General features: G+C 40.7%; 1 protein-coding gene across 1 annotated transcript in view; it reads left to right on the forward strand.

Annotated features, from left to right (window-relative positions):
- YTHDF2 (YTH N6-methyladenosine RNA binding protein 2) overlaps nucleotides 1-13,803 on the forward strand; it is a 39,604-nt gene extending 25,801 nt beyond the window's left edge. The window contains 1 exon segment of the mRNA XM_005665152.3: nucleotides 3,575-13,803. Within this exon segment, the coding sequence (XP_005665209.1) occupies nucleotides 3,575-3,598 (24 nt within the window). The 3' untranslated portion in view covers nucleotides 3,599-13,803.

Below are 14,671 nucleotides of genomic sequence, written 5' to 3' on the forward strand. Positions count from 1 at the left end.
AAACTTTTATGAGTTGTTAAACATAACTTTATTCTTTTTGTCTTTTTAGGGCCACATCCTGTGCCATATGGAGGTTTCCAGGCTAGGGAAATCAGAGCTATAGCCGCTGGCCTAAGCCACAGCCACAGCAGTGCAGGATCCTTAACCCACTGAGCGGAACCAGGGATGGAACCTGCATCCTCATGGATGCTAGTCAGATTCATTAACCGCTGAGCCATGACGGGAGCTCCCAAACATAACTTTTTAATGCAGCCAATTTTTGCAGAAGAATTAGATGAATTTTCTCCCATTTTATTAATTCTTTTTGACTGCACCTGCATTGAACCCGCTCCACAGTTGCAGCCTGTGCCACAGCTAGGGCAGCGCCAGATCTTTAACCCGCTACACCGCAGGGGAACTTCCTCTCCTATTGTGTTAACTTTTTATTTTGAAATAATTTCAGACTTGAAATTTAAAAGACTCTGCAGAGAACTCCCATACACTTTTCACCTATATTTACCAGTGTAATATTTTGCTACATTTGTTTTATCATTGTCTTTGGAGATGTGTGTGTAATTTTTTCCTGAACCACATGAGAGTAAGTTCCAGACTTCATGTCCTTTTCTCCTGAATATTTTGCTGTTCAGTTTCTAAGAACAAGAATGCATTTTTTTCTTATATTATTGGCTGCCCTACAAGCATATGGAGTTCCTGGGCCAGGGGTCAGATCTGAGGCACAGTTGTAACTGGATCCTTAAGCCACTGTGCCTGAATCCCAGTGCTGCAGATGCCACTGATCCCATCACACCACGGTGGGAACTCCTAGGCTTATTTTTTGTGTATACATCACAATTGTATTTGGAAATTTATAGAGCATCTCAGTCAGCTTGCTGTATTGTATCAGTGATATTTTCTTGATATCGATCAAGAGATTAAGGCAGCTAATGTCATTTGTTGTTTGTGTGTAATTTCCATAATTTAAAGTAGACTGTCTCTCATACAGGTTTGCCTTAGGCTACAGGTGGTACTTGCCCTCTTAGTATAGTAATTGTAATTTCACAGTGCTGTTTTCAATTCCTTTTGAAATTTGGAAAAAAAAAATTCTTTTGTTTTTTTTCTTTCTTTTTTTGCTTTTTAGGGCCATACCTGCAGCATATATATGGAAGTTCCTAGCCTGGGGTCGAATTGGGGCTGCATCCACAGGCCTACACCACAGCCACAGCAATGCCAGATCTGACCCGAGTCTGTAACCTACACTACAGCTCATGGCAGTGATGGATCCTTAACCCACTGAACAAGGCCAGGGGTTGAACCCACCTCCTCATGGATACTTGTCAGATTCGTTTCTGCTGTGCCACAGTGGGAACTCCAGGAACATCAGAACTTTTGATATCCCTTTTTTGTTGGAATGACCTTTTGTTTTTGGCCTCACCTATGACATGTGGAAGTTCCTGGGCCAGGGGTTGTACCCCAGCAACCACAATGCCAAGTCATTAACCACTAGGCTACCAGGGATTGGATTTCTTTTTTTTTCTTTCTTCTTCTTGAGTTTGATTTCTAGAAATGGTATATGGGTGAATTATTAAATTTTATTTAATTCGAAAATTCAAAATGGCTTTTTTAACACAAACAAAACTTTTCAACTGCACCCATGGCAAATGGAAGGTCACAGGCCAGGGATCAAATCCGAGCCACAGCTGTGGCAACACTGGATCCTTAAAAGCTCACTGTGCCAGGCTGAGGATCAAATCCATGCCGCCACAGAGAGAACGCTGGATCATCAATGTGCTGCTCCACAGGGTGATCTCCCAGAATGACTTATTTTTAAAATAAAACCCTGGAGGTCCCATTGTGGCGCAGCGGAAAGGAATCTGACTAGTATCCATGAGGATATGGGTTTGATTCCTTGCCTTGCTTAGTGGGTTGGGGATCTGGTGTTGCTGTGAGCTGTGGTTGTAGGTCACAGACATGGCTCAGATGCTACGTTGCTGTGGCTGTGGTGTTTGCCAGCAGCTGTAGCTCTGATTTGACCCCTAGCTGAGAACTTCCATATGCTGAGGGTGCGGCCCTAAACAGCAAAAAAAAACCCCAAAAAACCCAAAAAACAAAAAAAACCCACAAAACCAAAATACAAAACAAAACAAAAAAACCCACAAACCCCAAGTCTTTGTATGTTGGTGAGCTTATTTCAGATATGTGAAGTGGGACATCACAAAAAGGTAACCAGGGAGTTTGCGTCGTGGCGCAGTGATTAAGGAATCCAACTAGGAACCATGAGGTTGCGGGTTTGATCCCTGGCCTTGCTCAGTGGGTGAAGGATCCGGCGTTGCCGTGAGCTGTGGTGTAGGTCGCAGACACAGCTCGGATCCTGAGTTGCTGTGGCTCTGGCGTAGGCTGGCAGCTACAGCTCCAATTAGACCCCTAGCCTGGGAACCTCCATATGCCATGGGAGCGGCCCAAGAAATGGCAAAAAAGACAAAAAAAAAAAAAAAAAAAGTAACTGTTCTTTTTGAATAATTTATTGTTTTTAGGTCCATGGAGTAATTAATTTAGTGATAAGGGTAGTCAGTTTACTACAAAGCCTTACTTAGCTTTGTTGACTTTTATATAAATACTTGTAATGATGTGGTATAGGAAAAGAGCCTTCATAGCCCTAAGTTTGAATCTTGGTAAAGTAACTTTTTTGAACTTTAGTTTTCTTATCTCTAAAGCGGGAATAGTACAATCCTTGCAGGGTGGTTATGAAGATCATTTTTATGTACAGTGCCTGGAACATGGAAGCTTGTAAGTGGTAGTTGCTGTTCTTTTGTAGTGGGAATTATATTTAACTTCAGGAATTTCCGTTGAGGCTCAGCACTAACGAACCTGATTAGTGTCCATGAGGACATGGGTTCCATCCCTGGCCCCATTCAGTGGGTTAAGGATCCAGTATTGCTGTGTGGCTGTGGCTTAGGCCGGCAGCTGCAGCTCAGATTCGACCCCTAACCTGGAAACTTCCATATGTCTCCGGTTCAGCCCTAAAAAAAAAAAATTTAACAGGTTGAGTGGATTTTAAACTCTCCCTAAGGGAAGAACATGATTTTTTTCTTGCCAGCTGTGGACTAAGCATTTCTTTATGTCAGCTCATTAGTTCTCCCACAGCTCAGATACACATATCCTAACTTTACAAAAAAAAAAAGGAAATTGAGGCCTGTGAATATGTCTAAGGCCTTGGGACTAATGTGAATGATTAGTACTATTAGGGTGTGTGTATTCTGTAAATGCTGCTTCCCTTCTATGGGCCATTGACATGTGTTTATGTTACTTAGGCCTGTATTTTGGGGAACTGACATGTATTATCCTAAACCAACTATGATAGGAAAATCTGTTTAGTCAATTAAGAATTTTAAAGTCAAAGAAAAAAATTTGTATCAATTTGAGTATTAGAACTTTGGTTTAAAATATAAGTAAAAGTCAGTTTTTATTTGTGGGGAATGTTCTGTTTAGCAAAAAAAATTCTATTGTGTTATTCTACAAAGTTTTAATTCTTAAACATGTTCAGATTAAGTTTTAACTAACAATTTCTTTTTTTTCTTTTTTTTTTTAACTTCTGTAGGAACGTCAAGGTCGTGGGAAATAAAAGGCAGTTCTGCACAGACTGCAGCAACGGTTGCATCTGCATATCCTAAGAGGAAAAAAATGACCTTCAAGAGAATTAGGACTTTTTTCTTAATTTCATTGACTTCAGAGACGATTGCAGACTTGCAGTTTAAGTATTGGAATTTCACAAAAGACATAGGACTAAACTGGAAAACGAAAAAAAAAAAAAAAGAAAAAGAAAAAACTAAACAAAAATTCCCTCTAGGTAGTTTAGGTGAAAAATGTCCCTTTTATTTTGGCTTTGGTTGTGATTTCAGAGCATAATGCTTTGGTTTTTTGTCTTTTTACTATGTTTTTCGGATTTTAAAGTCCGTTAAGTGCATACAATTTTCTCTAATTTTTAAACCCTTTCCTCCCCCCATTTTGACATTTGCACTTGGAGAACACTTGAGTTTCGAAGGTTTTGGGCCTCCACCCCAGAAAGTGGGAATTTGGTTTTTCCCTTCCAAACTGGAAGAACATTTTTATGAAGAATTTTTGTCTTGGAGAATTTAACAGTGTTACCCAAGGTTGTGTCTTTAAGGGTGGTTCATTTTCTCTGACCCTTTGTTACTCAAAGTAAAGTACTAGGAGTCCTAAGAAATGTTCTGTTCTTGTACATTATACTGATTAAGTCAGGATTAATTTGATTTCAAAGCTAAGAACAGTGGTAAAAACTTGTTTACAGAAATGCATTTTGGAAGAGAAAAATATTGTAAAACGTGTAGTGAATGTTTCTTCAGTTTCTTGTTCAGCCAATGAGGAAAGGGCATTGCCTTTCTTTTTACCATTAATCACTTCTCAATAAACGTGAGATCCTGTTGAGCATCACTTCTAGTACCATTTATTAGTATTATTTGAATCTGCTATATTTTATGAAAGCTTTGGAGTATAAGGAGTTTTAAGAGGTGAGAGAGCAACTATTTTTAGAAAATTCACTGAGATGAAATAGTTCAGGCTTGCTTTTGTACTCAGGGTTGGATAACCATGACCTCTGCAAAGCAAGGTGGGCCAGTCAGTATTCATAATGTTTTATTTCTGTCTACTTCTTTGAGAAAGTAGATCCACTGCTAAATCATTCAGCAAATATTTGATTGTGAGTGCTTTTTGGGTGCCAGGCACTGTGCTAATAACCCTGAAGAAGCCTGGCCACATATCTTATGTGCAAAGTAGATAGAGCCCAATATCAAGGATATGAATGTTTAATCTGAAATATGATTTATTTAGACAGGATTCCCTATAGATGCAGGTCCAAGAATAAGAAATTCCAGTGGGCTTGGGTCTTTGTAAACCGTATAACCATAGTGCTATTTGATTCACCCTTGTTTATTTCCTAAGGTTTGGAGCTTCTCTACCTTAAAAGATTTTTAGCCCTTAGGATGTCCCAGTTTGGGAGAGTTAAATGTGTGAAAACTTCTGTAATAAGAAAGGGTTCTGAAAATGGGTTTTAATATTGTTGGATAGTCTTTTACCCTCAGATGACTTATTCATTCTGTTCTTCATAGCCCAGGCTACCAAATCAAGGGTGTGGTAAAATGAATAAATACTGATTTGTAATTAGTGTCATAGTTGACACTTTGCCTATTTGAGGCACAGCACAGTATACCTAGATAATTGCTATTTGCTAAATAAGCTTTTTGAGATACTTATTCCCCTCAAATTTGGGAGTCCTTTGTGCTTTCATCAATTTGAAGATGTTCTATTTCAAGCTAGAAATGTAACCTTCATTGTTTTCCATTTTAGCTGAAACTTCTCTAACTTCTGGAGAACTCCTGTGAGCTTAATGATTTAGTATTTTCACTTTCAAAAGGGAAAATAACCCTGAGCAAAGTAAATTCAAAAGCAGTCTTACCTAGATTTTCCTACCTTGTATTCATGTTGGATATGAGGTTATTCAAGATAGTTTTTTGCAGTTTTAAATGTTAGTGCCTCTATTTATTTAAGCCAGTGTTTCTCAGTCTTTTATTTGCATATCACATAGAAATGGTATGGCCTTGAGGACAAACAAAGGAATTTGGAGCCCTTAACAAGTTTGCTCACCTGGCTGTCCCTGAGTGAGTATTGAGGGAGTCAGGTTGTTGGATTTGTGTGTTTTTTTTAAAAAACCACATAGGCCTTTTAATGTAGTATAAAATTAGATTATGTTCATTCTTAAGAGTTTGGGCCACAAGTTAGTTGGGTGAAGATCCCAAAAGGCAACTAAACTAGTTCTCTTAATGCTTATGACAGCTTTGCCATGGAAATTGTTGACTTTTGACTACTTGCCCTTAATGCTTTGTTCTGTTTTGTCATTTGTGATGTAAGACTTTGAATAGCCATGTTTGTTTACTTTTCTCATTTGTTGAATATGGGAAATGAGCAATCTCACCACATGCCGTCAGTGTTACTTCAAAGCATTTTAAACATTTATGAACAAAATTTATAAATCTCATATTCACTCAATTTAATCTTAATTATATGTGATTGGCTCTTCATTCCTCACCATGTTCCATTTTGAAAAAAACTTACTTTGCAAAAATGTATGGGGAGTTCTCACGTACCCTACTCTCAGCTTCCCCCAAATGTTTACATTTTACATAACCATGTAACAATTATCAAAAACAGTAAATATTGGCGTTCCCGTCGTTAACGAATCCAGCTAGGAACCATGAGATTGCGGGTTCCTTCCCTGGCCTTGCTCAGTGGGTTAAGGATCTGGCGTTACTGTGAGCTGTGGTGTAGGTTGCAGACATGGCTCGGATCCCACGTTGCTGTGTCTCTGGCGTAGGCCTCTGGCGTAGGTCGGTGGCTGCAGCTCCAGTTAGACCTCTAGCCTGGGAATCTCCATATGCCATGGGAGCAGCCCTAGAAAAGACAACAAAACAAAACAGTAAATATTGATGCAGTGCTACTTACTAACTAATCTACAGACTTTATGTGGATTGTGCCAGCTGGTCAAGGAATGTCTTTTTTTCTGGCTCAGCCATCCAGTCTAGGATCCCTCGATGCATTTTGTTGTCACAGGCTGTAGACTGTGAGTTCTTCAATCTTTATTTCTTGTAGTTTTGACACTTTTGGAGAGTACCAACTGCCCAGTTATTTTTTTAAAGTGCCCCTCAAATTGAATTTGTTTAATATTTTCTATTAGATTGAAATTATTTTTTGGTAAGAATACTGCAGAAATCATCTGCCCTTCTCAGTGCATTATCAGGGTACATGATGTCCATATATATTATCACTGGTAACCTTCACTTCGATCACTTTGGTGATCTGTAGTGTTTGCCAGATTTCTCCACTGTAAAGTTATTGTTTCCCTTTGTAAAACTATCGAGTTTTGGTTCACTGATTTTGACATTGGATTGTTATTCTCTGGAACAAGTTATTAACTGTGGCGTTGGCCAAATGTTAATTCACTCTGTCTATTGTTTCTTCTACATTTATTCTAATTAGAATTCTACTGTAAGGAGGAGCTATCCCTTTTCTCCATTTTATTTATTCACAATCAGTATGGACTTAGAGGTATTTTATTCCATGGGTTAATGCTATCATTTATTTTGTGGCTCATATTGGTCCAGCTTTGGCTCTTTGGACCTCCTTCAAGTTGGCTCCTTTGTCTTTTTGACATGCCCCCAGTGTATTTTGGAGCCCTTCCTTAACATTAGAGTACTGTAAGATGCTCCTGAATAGTCTTATTTTCAGTGCCCCAGGAACCTTCAATAAAAGGTTTCTTTTACTGAAGAATAATTAGAAACCATCCCTTGAGTGTTTTTAAAAAATCCTTTAAATTTCAACAGGTTATTAAAGTGGGGCTTTTTACTACTCATGTAGGTGAAGATTTATTTGGCCCAATCAAAACACCTAACCACTTTCATAGAGCTGTATGTATCTCAGTCTTCTGGAGCTGTGGAGAGGTTTTTCACTTGGCATATTACATCACTTAGAGTGAGGCCCAATGAATGTGGGTTGGTTTGCACCCTTCCATAGTTGCTATCTTTAGTCTTGTAACTACAGACCCAAAATGTTGGAACTCCTGATTTCCACTCCACCTAAACTATTTTAGGGGTTCAGAGCTTTTTCTACCTATGAGAAAATAAATTGTCATACACTAAAGTTTTCTGTTTTTCATTATGGAGCTGATAGCACTTATTTTGACCTTTATTTGAAATGTAACCTTGTGTCATGAATGTAGGACCCTTGGTTTTGAAGATGGGAGTGAGTAAAAAGTATCCCTAGGATTCAGTAAGTTTACAATCATTGTTTTTGCCTTGGGTAGTACTGCCACTTAGAACTGTATCACTCACTGCTAGTGTATTCTGGGTAGCCGGTGCAACTCCTTACCCCTGAGAAACCTTTCTTTGAAACTAATACTTATTACATCTGCTGGGTTTACTCATGGAAAGCTGACATGGCTTGTAGGGTAAGACATCCATACAGAGACAAAGTGTAAAGTCACGAACTTGCAGGGCTCTGCTTCCAGATTTCCTGGATTGGCTCTGTAGCCCCACCTGCTGGGAAGTTTAGGGCAGCACCCCCTGCCCTGTTCCCGCCCAGCTGCTGGGCTTGGTGATTGGAACAGCACAGGCACTTCACTGGCTGCACATGGTGGCCATGGCTCTGTGACCTGCAGGGAAGCAAGCCTCTGTCCTGCTAACCAGATTCTCACTCTATTCCTGCGACCCATGCACTCGAGGCCTGCTTGGTATACCCATTCATTTTTGTCTGCTCTTCCCCTTCCCTGACCAAGCAACTATTTTACTTTGAGAAATGTGGATTCCAGATGTTGTCGTTACTGCTTTTGCACCTGCGCAAAAGCCTCTCCCAGTGCCAAACCCCTTACCTTCACAGGTGAGCAAGCTAGGTCGCCTAAGGCACGGGGAACTAGTGTTTCTCACTATTGTAATAGAGGGCAAAGGACATTAGTGCTGTGCATGGCTTGTTGCTTTCTTCTACCTTTTAAAATAATGCTCAATTTGGCTGGCTAAAGGTTGTAAAACTTACTGTAGCCCCATCTGCTGGCCATAAGCAATGTTAATGTACTCAAAAAAAAAAAAAAAAAAAAAGTTATACTCTAGAGTTGCCCTTTAGGGGGAAGCTCTCAAAGAAACTCCCAATTTTGCTGCTTGTCCAGTTTTTCATGAGAGTTTTTGTCTGCTTTTCCATCTACTCAGAGTCATTCAGCCTTATTTTGTGAACCCCTGTTGGTACTGTTGGGCATTGGAGGAAAGGGAAGTAAATAAGATCCTTGTCTTAGAATTTAGTTTAAGGATTACTGTAATACGGTTTGGGGTTGTGGGAGATAACACACAGTGTTGGAAAAGCAGAAGGGTTTCTGCCCAGAAGATTGCCCTTGCAGTACTGGATTTTTCCTCCCTAGCTCAGTGGAAACCTCATGAGCGCCTTGCCTCTTTTTCTTCCGTCACAGTTTCAGCTCTCACGCCTAGGTTCTCTGCTCCATCACTAATGAGACGTCTGATGTTGGGCAAGTCAGGGAATTGCTTTGTGCACGTTTCCTCCATGGAAAGAGGAAAAGACCTCTGAAGCCACTTGATGTATGATTTTTGCAGGGATTTAAATTAATTTTAATTACTAGTGCTTTTCTAATTAAAACCAAAACCAGTCCAGTTACATATGTAGAATTAAAAAAGGTATATCTTGACATAGCTTGCTTCTAAACCTTTTTAAAATTGCTTTATGATACATTTGAATTCAGTATATAGTATAGAGCATGTGTGTATTCCTGAGTATATAATTACATAATTTTAAGTTATTTTACAAAAATGGTATACTACTAAACCATATACAGGGTGTCTGTGTCTGTCTCTCCTCTGTCACGATCCATGAATCTTCTGTTTTGGTCTGCTTGAGAAGGACCCAGATCTTCTGTAACAACTTAATATGGTTGGCCTTCTAGGATCCTGGAGTGAGCAATGGTCCGAGGGCCTAGGTCTCATCAAAAGCAATCTGGCAGAACCCTGACCTTGTAATCTTGTTCCTCTTAAGTATTGGAACCCAAACTTTTCTAGATTTCTGCTTCCCCAAAGCTTTCCAACTTAAAGAGTTAGGCACTCTGTTTTTAGGTGAATGTCATTCCAAATCAAGGTCCTTTATGCAGAAGTATAAAACATGCCCTGGGCAAGTGGTGGAAGAGTAAGCTGGCCAGGTTTGGATAGGGAGGATGGTGTCGGGAAGGGCTGTTAACTACCAGCAAAATTCTAGGCACTGGGGCAACAGCAGAGAACTTAAAATTCCTGCCTTCAATGGGACTTCATTTCTGGTGGAGAGACAAACAGATTAATCAGGTGTGATGAGTACTATAGAGAAAAGTAACACAAGCGAAATGTATGAGGCTGGAAGAGTCATACTAACAAATTCAGAGAGGTGAGAGATGAAGACAGGTTGGGTAAGGCTTTGAGAAGAAAGCACTCACTTCCGAGAAAAGTATATTATCACCTTTTCATTTTACCTCATACTTCACCTCTTTTCTTTCCCAGATTAAATTCTATGGTCCATCATGATCCCACTCCCCACCTGTATTCACCATCAACTCCCTTGCCACTTTCCCTTGTTTCATCTATTTTAATGGACAAACCACAATCTTGGTGATGCCTAGCCATACCTGTGCAGTTTATAGTGGAGAAAAACATTCAACCAGTGTCTCATCTTAAATTCATGATCATCAGCCTCAGGAGGGGAATCATTCTCCCTATCTATTCACTTTCCTACTCAAAAGAACCATTTCATACCTTCTCGCTTTCCTCAAATCAATCTTACCTTTATTCTCAATGACTCTACTTGACTGAGAAAATTGAAGCAGCCAGAACAAAACATCACCGGCCCCCTACATCTACTTACTTCACATAATTGTAGATGAATGTTTCTAAAAATCTGGTCTCTGGGCCAGCGGTATCAGCACCACCAAGGAACTTATCAGAAATGCAAATTATTGAGTCCCACCTCAGACCTACTGAATCAAATTCTGGGCTTGGGGCCCAGCAATCTGTGCTTTAGTAAGTGTTCCAGGTGATTATGATGAAGCTTAAGAGTTTGAGAACCAGTCCCCCTCTGCATGTTTCTGTCTAGAAAGAATCTATTTGTGCACCAGACCTCAGTCTCTCATCAACTAAGTTACATGGCTCCATCAAATCTCCCTCTTCTGCATCCCAGTTTTACTTCTATTGGATTATTCTTGTCAGCATAAAAACATGCTGCTGTTTCTCCCATTTCTTCATCAGTTACCACCCATTTCTCTATTCCTCTTTGCAGCAAGACCCCAAAGAGGAAGCTGTTATTGATTCCATTTCTCCATTTTTTTCTAACCCAGTCCAATCAAGCTTTCATCCTCTTCATTCCAGTGGAAATCGTCTTGTCAAGACCACACATTTTTGATTCTCAGTCCTCATCTCTCTCTCTGGGTTTTTTTTTTTTTTTTTTTTTTTGCAGTTGAGAATAAATGTCCATTTTATTTAAGCATTAGTAGATAAGCAAGGAAAGGAGATTTTTTTGGTATCATTTAAAAAAGTTACTCAATGAATTTTATTACATTTATAGTTGTACAACGATCATCACAACCCAATTTTATAGCATTTCCATCCCAAATCCCCAGCCCATCACCCCACCCCTCAACCTGTCTCCTTTGGAAACCATAAGTTTTTCAAAGTCTGTGAGTCAGTATCTGTTCTGCAAAGAAGTTCATTGTGTCCTTTTTTTTAGATTCCACATGTAAGTGAATAGCATTTGATGTTGGTGATGTCTGATTAATTTCACTTAGCATGATGATTTCTAGGTCCATCGATGTTGCCGCAAATGCCATTATTTCTTTCCTTTTAATGGCTGAGTAATATTCAATTGTGTAAATGTACCACATCTTTATCCACTCCTCTGTCAATGGACATTTAGGTTGTTTCCATGTCTTGGCTGTTGTATATAGTGCTGCAATGAACATTGGAGTACATGTATCTTTTCAAGTCATGGTTTTCTCTCAGCCCTCATCTTATTTGACCTATAGATGGTACAGGATCCCCTTGATACACTTTCTTCACTTGGATTCTAGCACAGAATACCTCCTGATTTTCCTCCTATTTTACCTGTTGTTCCTTCTTAGTCTCCTTGGCTGGTTCCTCCTCTTCTTTTTATCCTCTTGATGCCACAGTGACCCAAGGCTCAGTCCTTGACCCTCTACACTCACTAGATTACATCCAGTCCTATGGCTTTAAACACCATCCTTGTGCCAACAACTCCCAAATGTAGAATCGGTCCAGGTCTATCTCCTGATCTCTGGTATGTTCAGTCGCTAGCTCAACCTCTCCACCGATGTCTCGCCAACATCACAAACCCAACACTTGCAAACCTAAACCTCTTCCTCATCTGCCCCATCACTTATAATGAATTCATCTCTCCCATTTCTCAGGCCAAATCCTGAGAGTAATATTTCTCACATCCTATATCGTATTTACTGGTTGACCAGTTCTTGCCATATCTACGGCCAAGTCACCAACTCTCACCTGGATGATGGCATAATCTCTTAGCTGGTTTCTACTTGCACTTTGCTTCCTACAGTCTGTCCTCCACACAGTAACAGAGGGATCCTGTGAAAATGTACATCAGATCCTGTCATTTCTCAGACTTTCTCCTGGCTCCCATCTGAGAGTAAAAGCCAAAGACTTTGATGGCTCACAAATTCTTGTCTTCTGATCTCCCATTTCCACTGTCACCTCACTGTTTTCCCTGCTTACATCTCCACTGTTCTTATCTACTCCACCCACCTTGTCCTCCCTTCTACCCTTCAAAATGCCAGGTTCCTTTCAGAGGGTCTTCACGCTAGCTGGGTCTTCCATCTGGAGTACACTTCCCTCATATCTACAAGGCCCAGTTACCTTTTCCAGCAGGTATCACCTTATCAGTGAGGTCTCCCCTGACTCTTATTTGCACTCGCTATCCCACCTCCCACACCACCTGTCTCCCTTGCTCTGGGCTTCCCGTAGGCAGAGGTGGACCTGAGATTCCATTCCCAAAGATCTGTCTCTTTCTACTTTGAAGTGGGGAGTCAAGAAAGCTGATAAAAAGCCATTACACAACTTTTAAGAATCAAATGGATCGGTAATTACTGGTTAGCAGAATTTTAAAATACAGTTTGTATTCTCCATTTCCAACTCCTGCTTTCCTAGAGTGATAGAACACTGACCTGGGAGTTAGAAACCTTGGATTCTAGGCCTCGATCTATTACTCAGGAGCTCTGTGACCTGTGGCAAGCAAGTCCTCAGTCTTGGTCAGCCTGGGAAGTGAGGGAACTGGGACTAAATGATCCATGAGGTTAACACTCCAATCCTGTCAACTCTGCTTCCAAAATAAATCCCAATGCTGTCAATGTTTCTCATCCCTGCTGCGCTACCTCCTCTCCGTGCTCTATTCACTTCCTGCCAGGCCATTGCATCAGCCTCCTTACCTCCTTTCACTCTTGTCTTTAATCCAGCTTCCACATAGCTGCCTAAGGTGTAACTCAGAGCATGCCTGTTTCTCTCTGAAACCCTCCAGCAGCTTCCCACTGTGCTGAGAATCACCCCTGTGCTCCCCACCGTGGCCTGCAGGGCCTCTCACCATCTGGCTCTGGGCTCCCTCCCTCATCTGGTTCCAGCCACAGTGGTGTCCAGCCCCTCAGATTTGCCAAGCTCATTCCTGCCTAAGCAATCCTTTGTTTTGCTTACAAGTTCTTCCTCCTTGTGTCCTCCTGGTGGATTCCCTCTCATTTTTTTAGGACTCAGCTTCAAGGTCTTTTCCTGAGTGTAAGCTCCCTTTCCTGATCACTTTTTCTAAAGCCAGTTCTTCCTCATTAGTTTAAAATTCAGCTCCCTACTTATTTTTTTGTTCCCATAGAGACATTTACCACAATGTAACATTAAGTCATGCAATAGTCACAAAATGGAATACCATACAACTGTAAAAAGAAATCTATGTATTGATATAGAACAATTTAAGATATTGTTCAGTGAAAAAAAAAATCCCAAGGTGAAGTCCAGAGTGTATAGAATACCACCATTTGTATAATAGAGGGGGAAGAATATATTTGCTTGTATATGCATATGTTATCTCTGGATGGGCACAGAAGAAACTGATAACATTGCTGGCCTTTATGAGGAGGACTAGGTGGCTAGGGGCAGGAGTGGGGGGCTTTTCACTGTGCACCTTTTTGTATTTTGAATCATATAGTGTACCACCTATGAAAAATAAATAAGTAAATATTTAAAAATTGTGTAACTTGCTTTGTTTTCCTACCTCCCCAAAGAGAACATAAACATTCTGACAGTGTGTACCATGTCTTTTTTCATTCCCTATTATTATTATTATTATTTTTGTTGTTGTTGCTATTTCTTGGGCCGCTCCCGCAGCATATGGAGGTTCCCAGGCTAGGGGTCTAATCAGAGCTGCAGCCACCGGCCTACGCCAGAGCCACAGCAACTCGGGATCCGAGCCGCGACTGCAACCTACACCACAGCTCACGGCAACGCTGGATCGTTAACCCACTGAGCAAGGGCAGGGACCGAACCCGCAACCTCATGGTTCCTAGTCGGATTCGTTAACCACTGTGCCACGACGGGAACTCCTTCATTCCCTATTATGTCCTCAGCACTTAACACAATGCCTGGCACTTAATAGGGCTCAGTAAGTAATTACAGGATGAATGGATGAAAGAATGAAGGTCTCTTCCTGTTCTAACACTGGATTCTAATCTTAGGCCTTCAAAGAATAAAAGAAACACAGGTTCTAGAACCAGCCATTTAGAGGGAACCAAAGAGACACCGAATTGTTTTGCAGTGTGGTGGACGCTTTTCCTTTGTGGTTATCGATAAGCTTAAAAAAAATGTGACGGGGAGAGTATGGCAGGTGAAATGTGACTGATTTGCCTGGCACAGATGCACTTATCAAGTGAGAGCCCAAGAGGACACAAGAGGACAATGTCCTGCTTGGACCATGCCCCATCACAGCCTCTGCAGATGGCAGCCTGAGGGACAAGCAAAGCAGCCCCCTTTCCTGAGGCCTCAGAACATTCGGGATCACAAAACCTACCACACTCCAGTTCTGAGATTGTCTTCTTCCTTGG

The sequence above is a fragment of the Sus scrofa genome, chromosome 6, assembly GCF_000003025.6.
Source record: "Sus scrofa isolate TJ Tabasco breed Duroc chromosome 6, Sscrofa11.1, whole genome shotgun sequence".
NCBI classification, from domain to species: Eukaryota; Metazoa; Chordata; class Mammalia; order Artiodactyla; family Suidae; genus Sus; species Sus scrofa.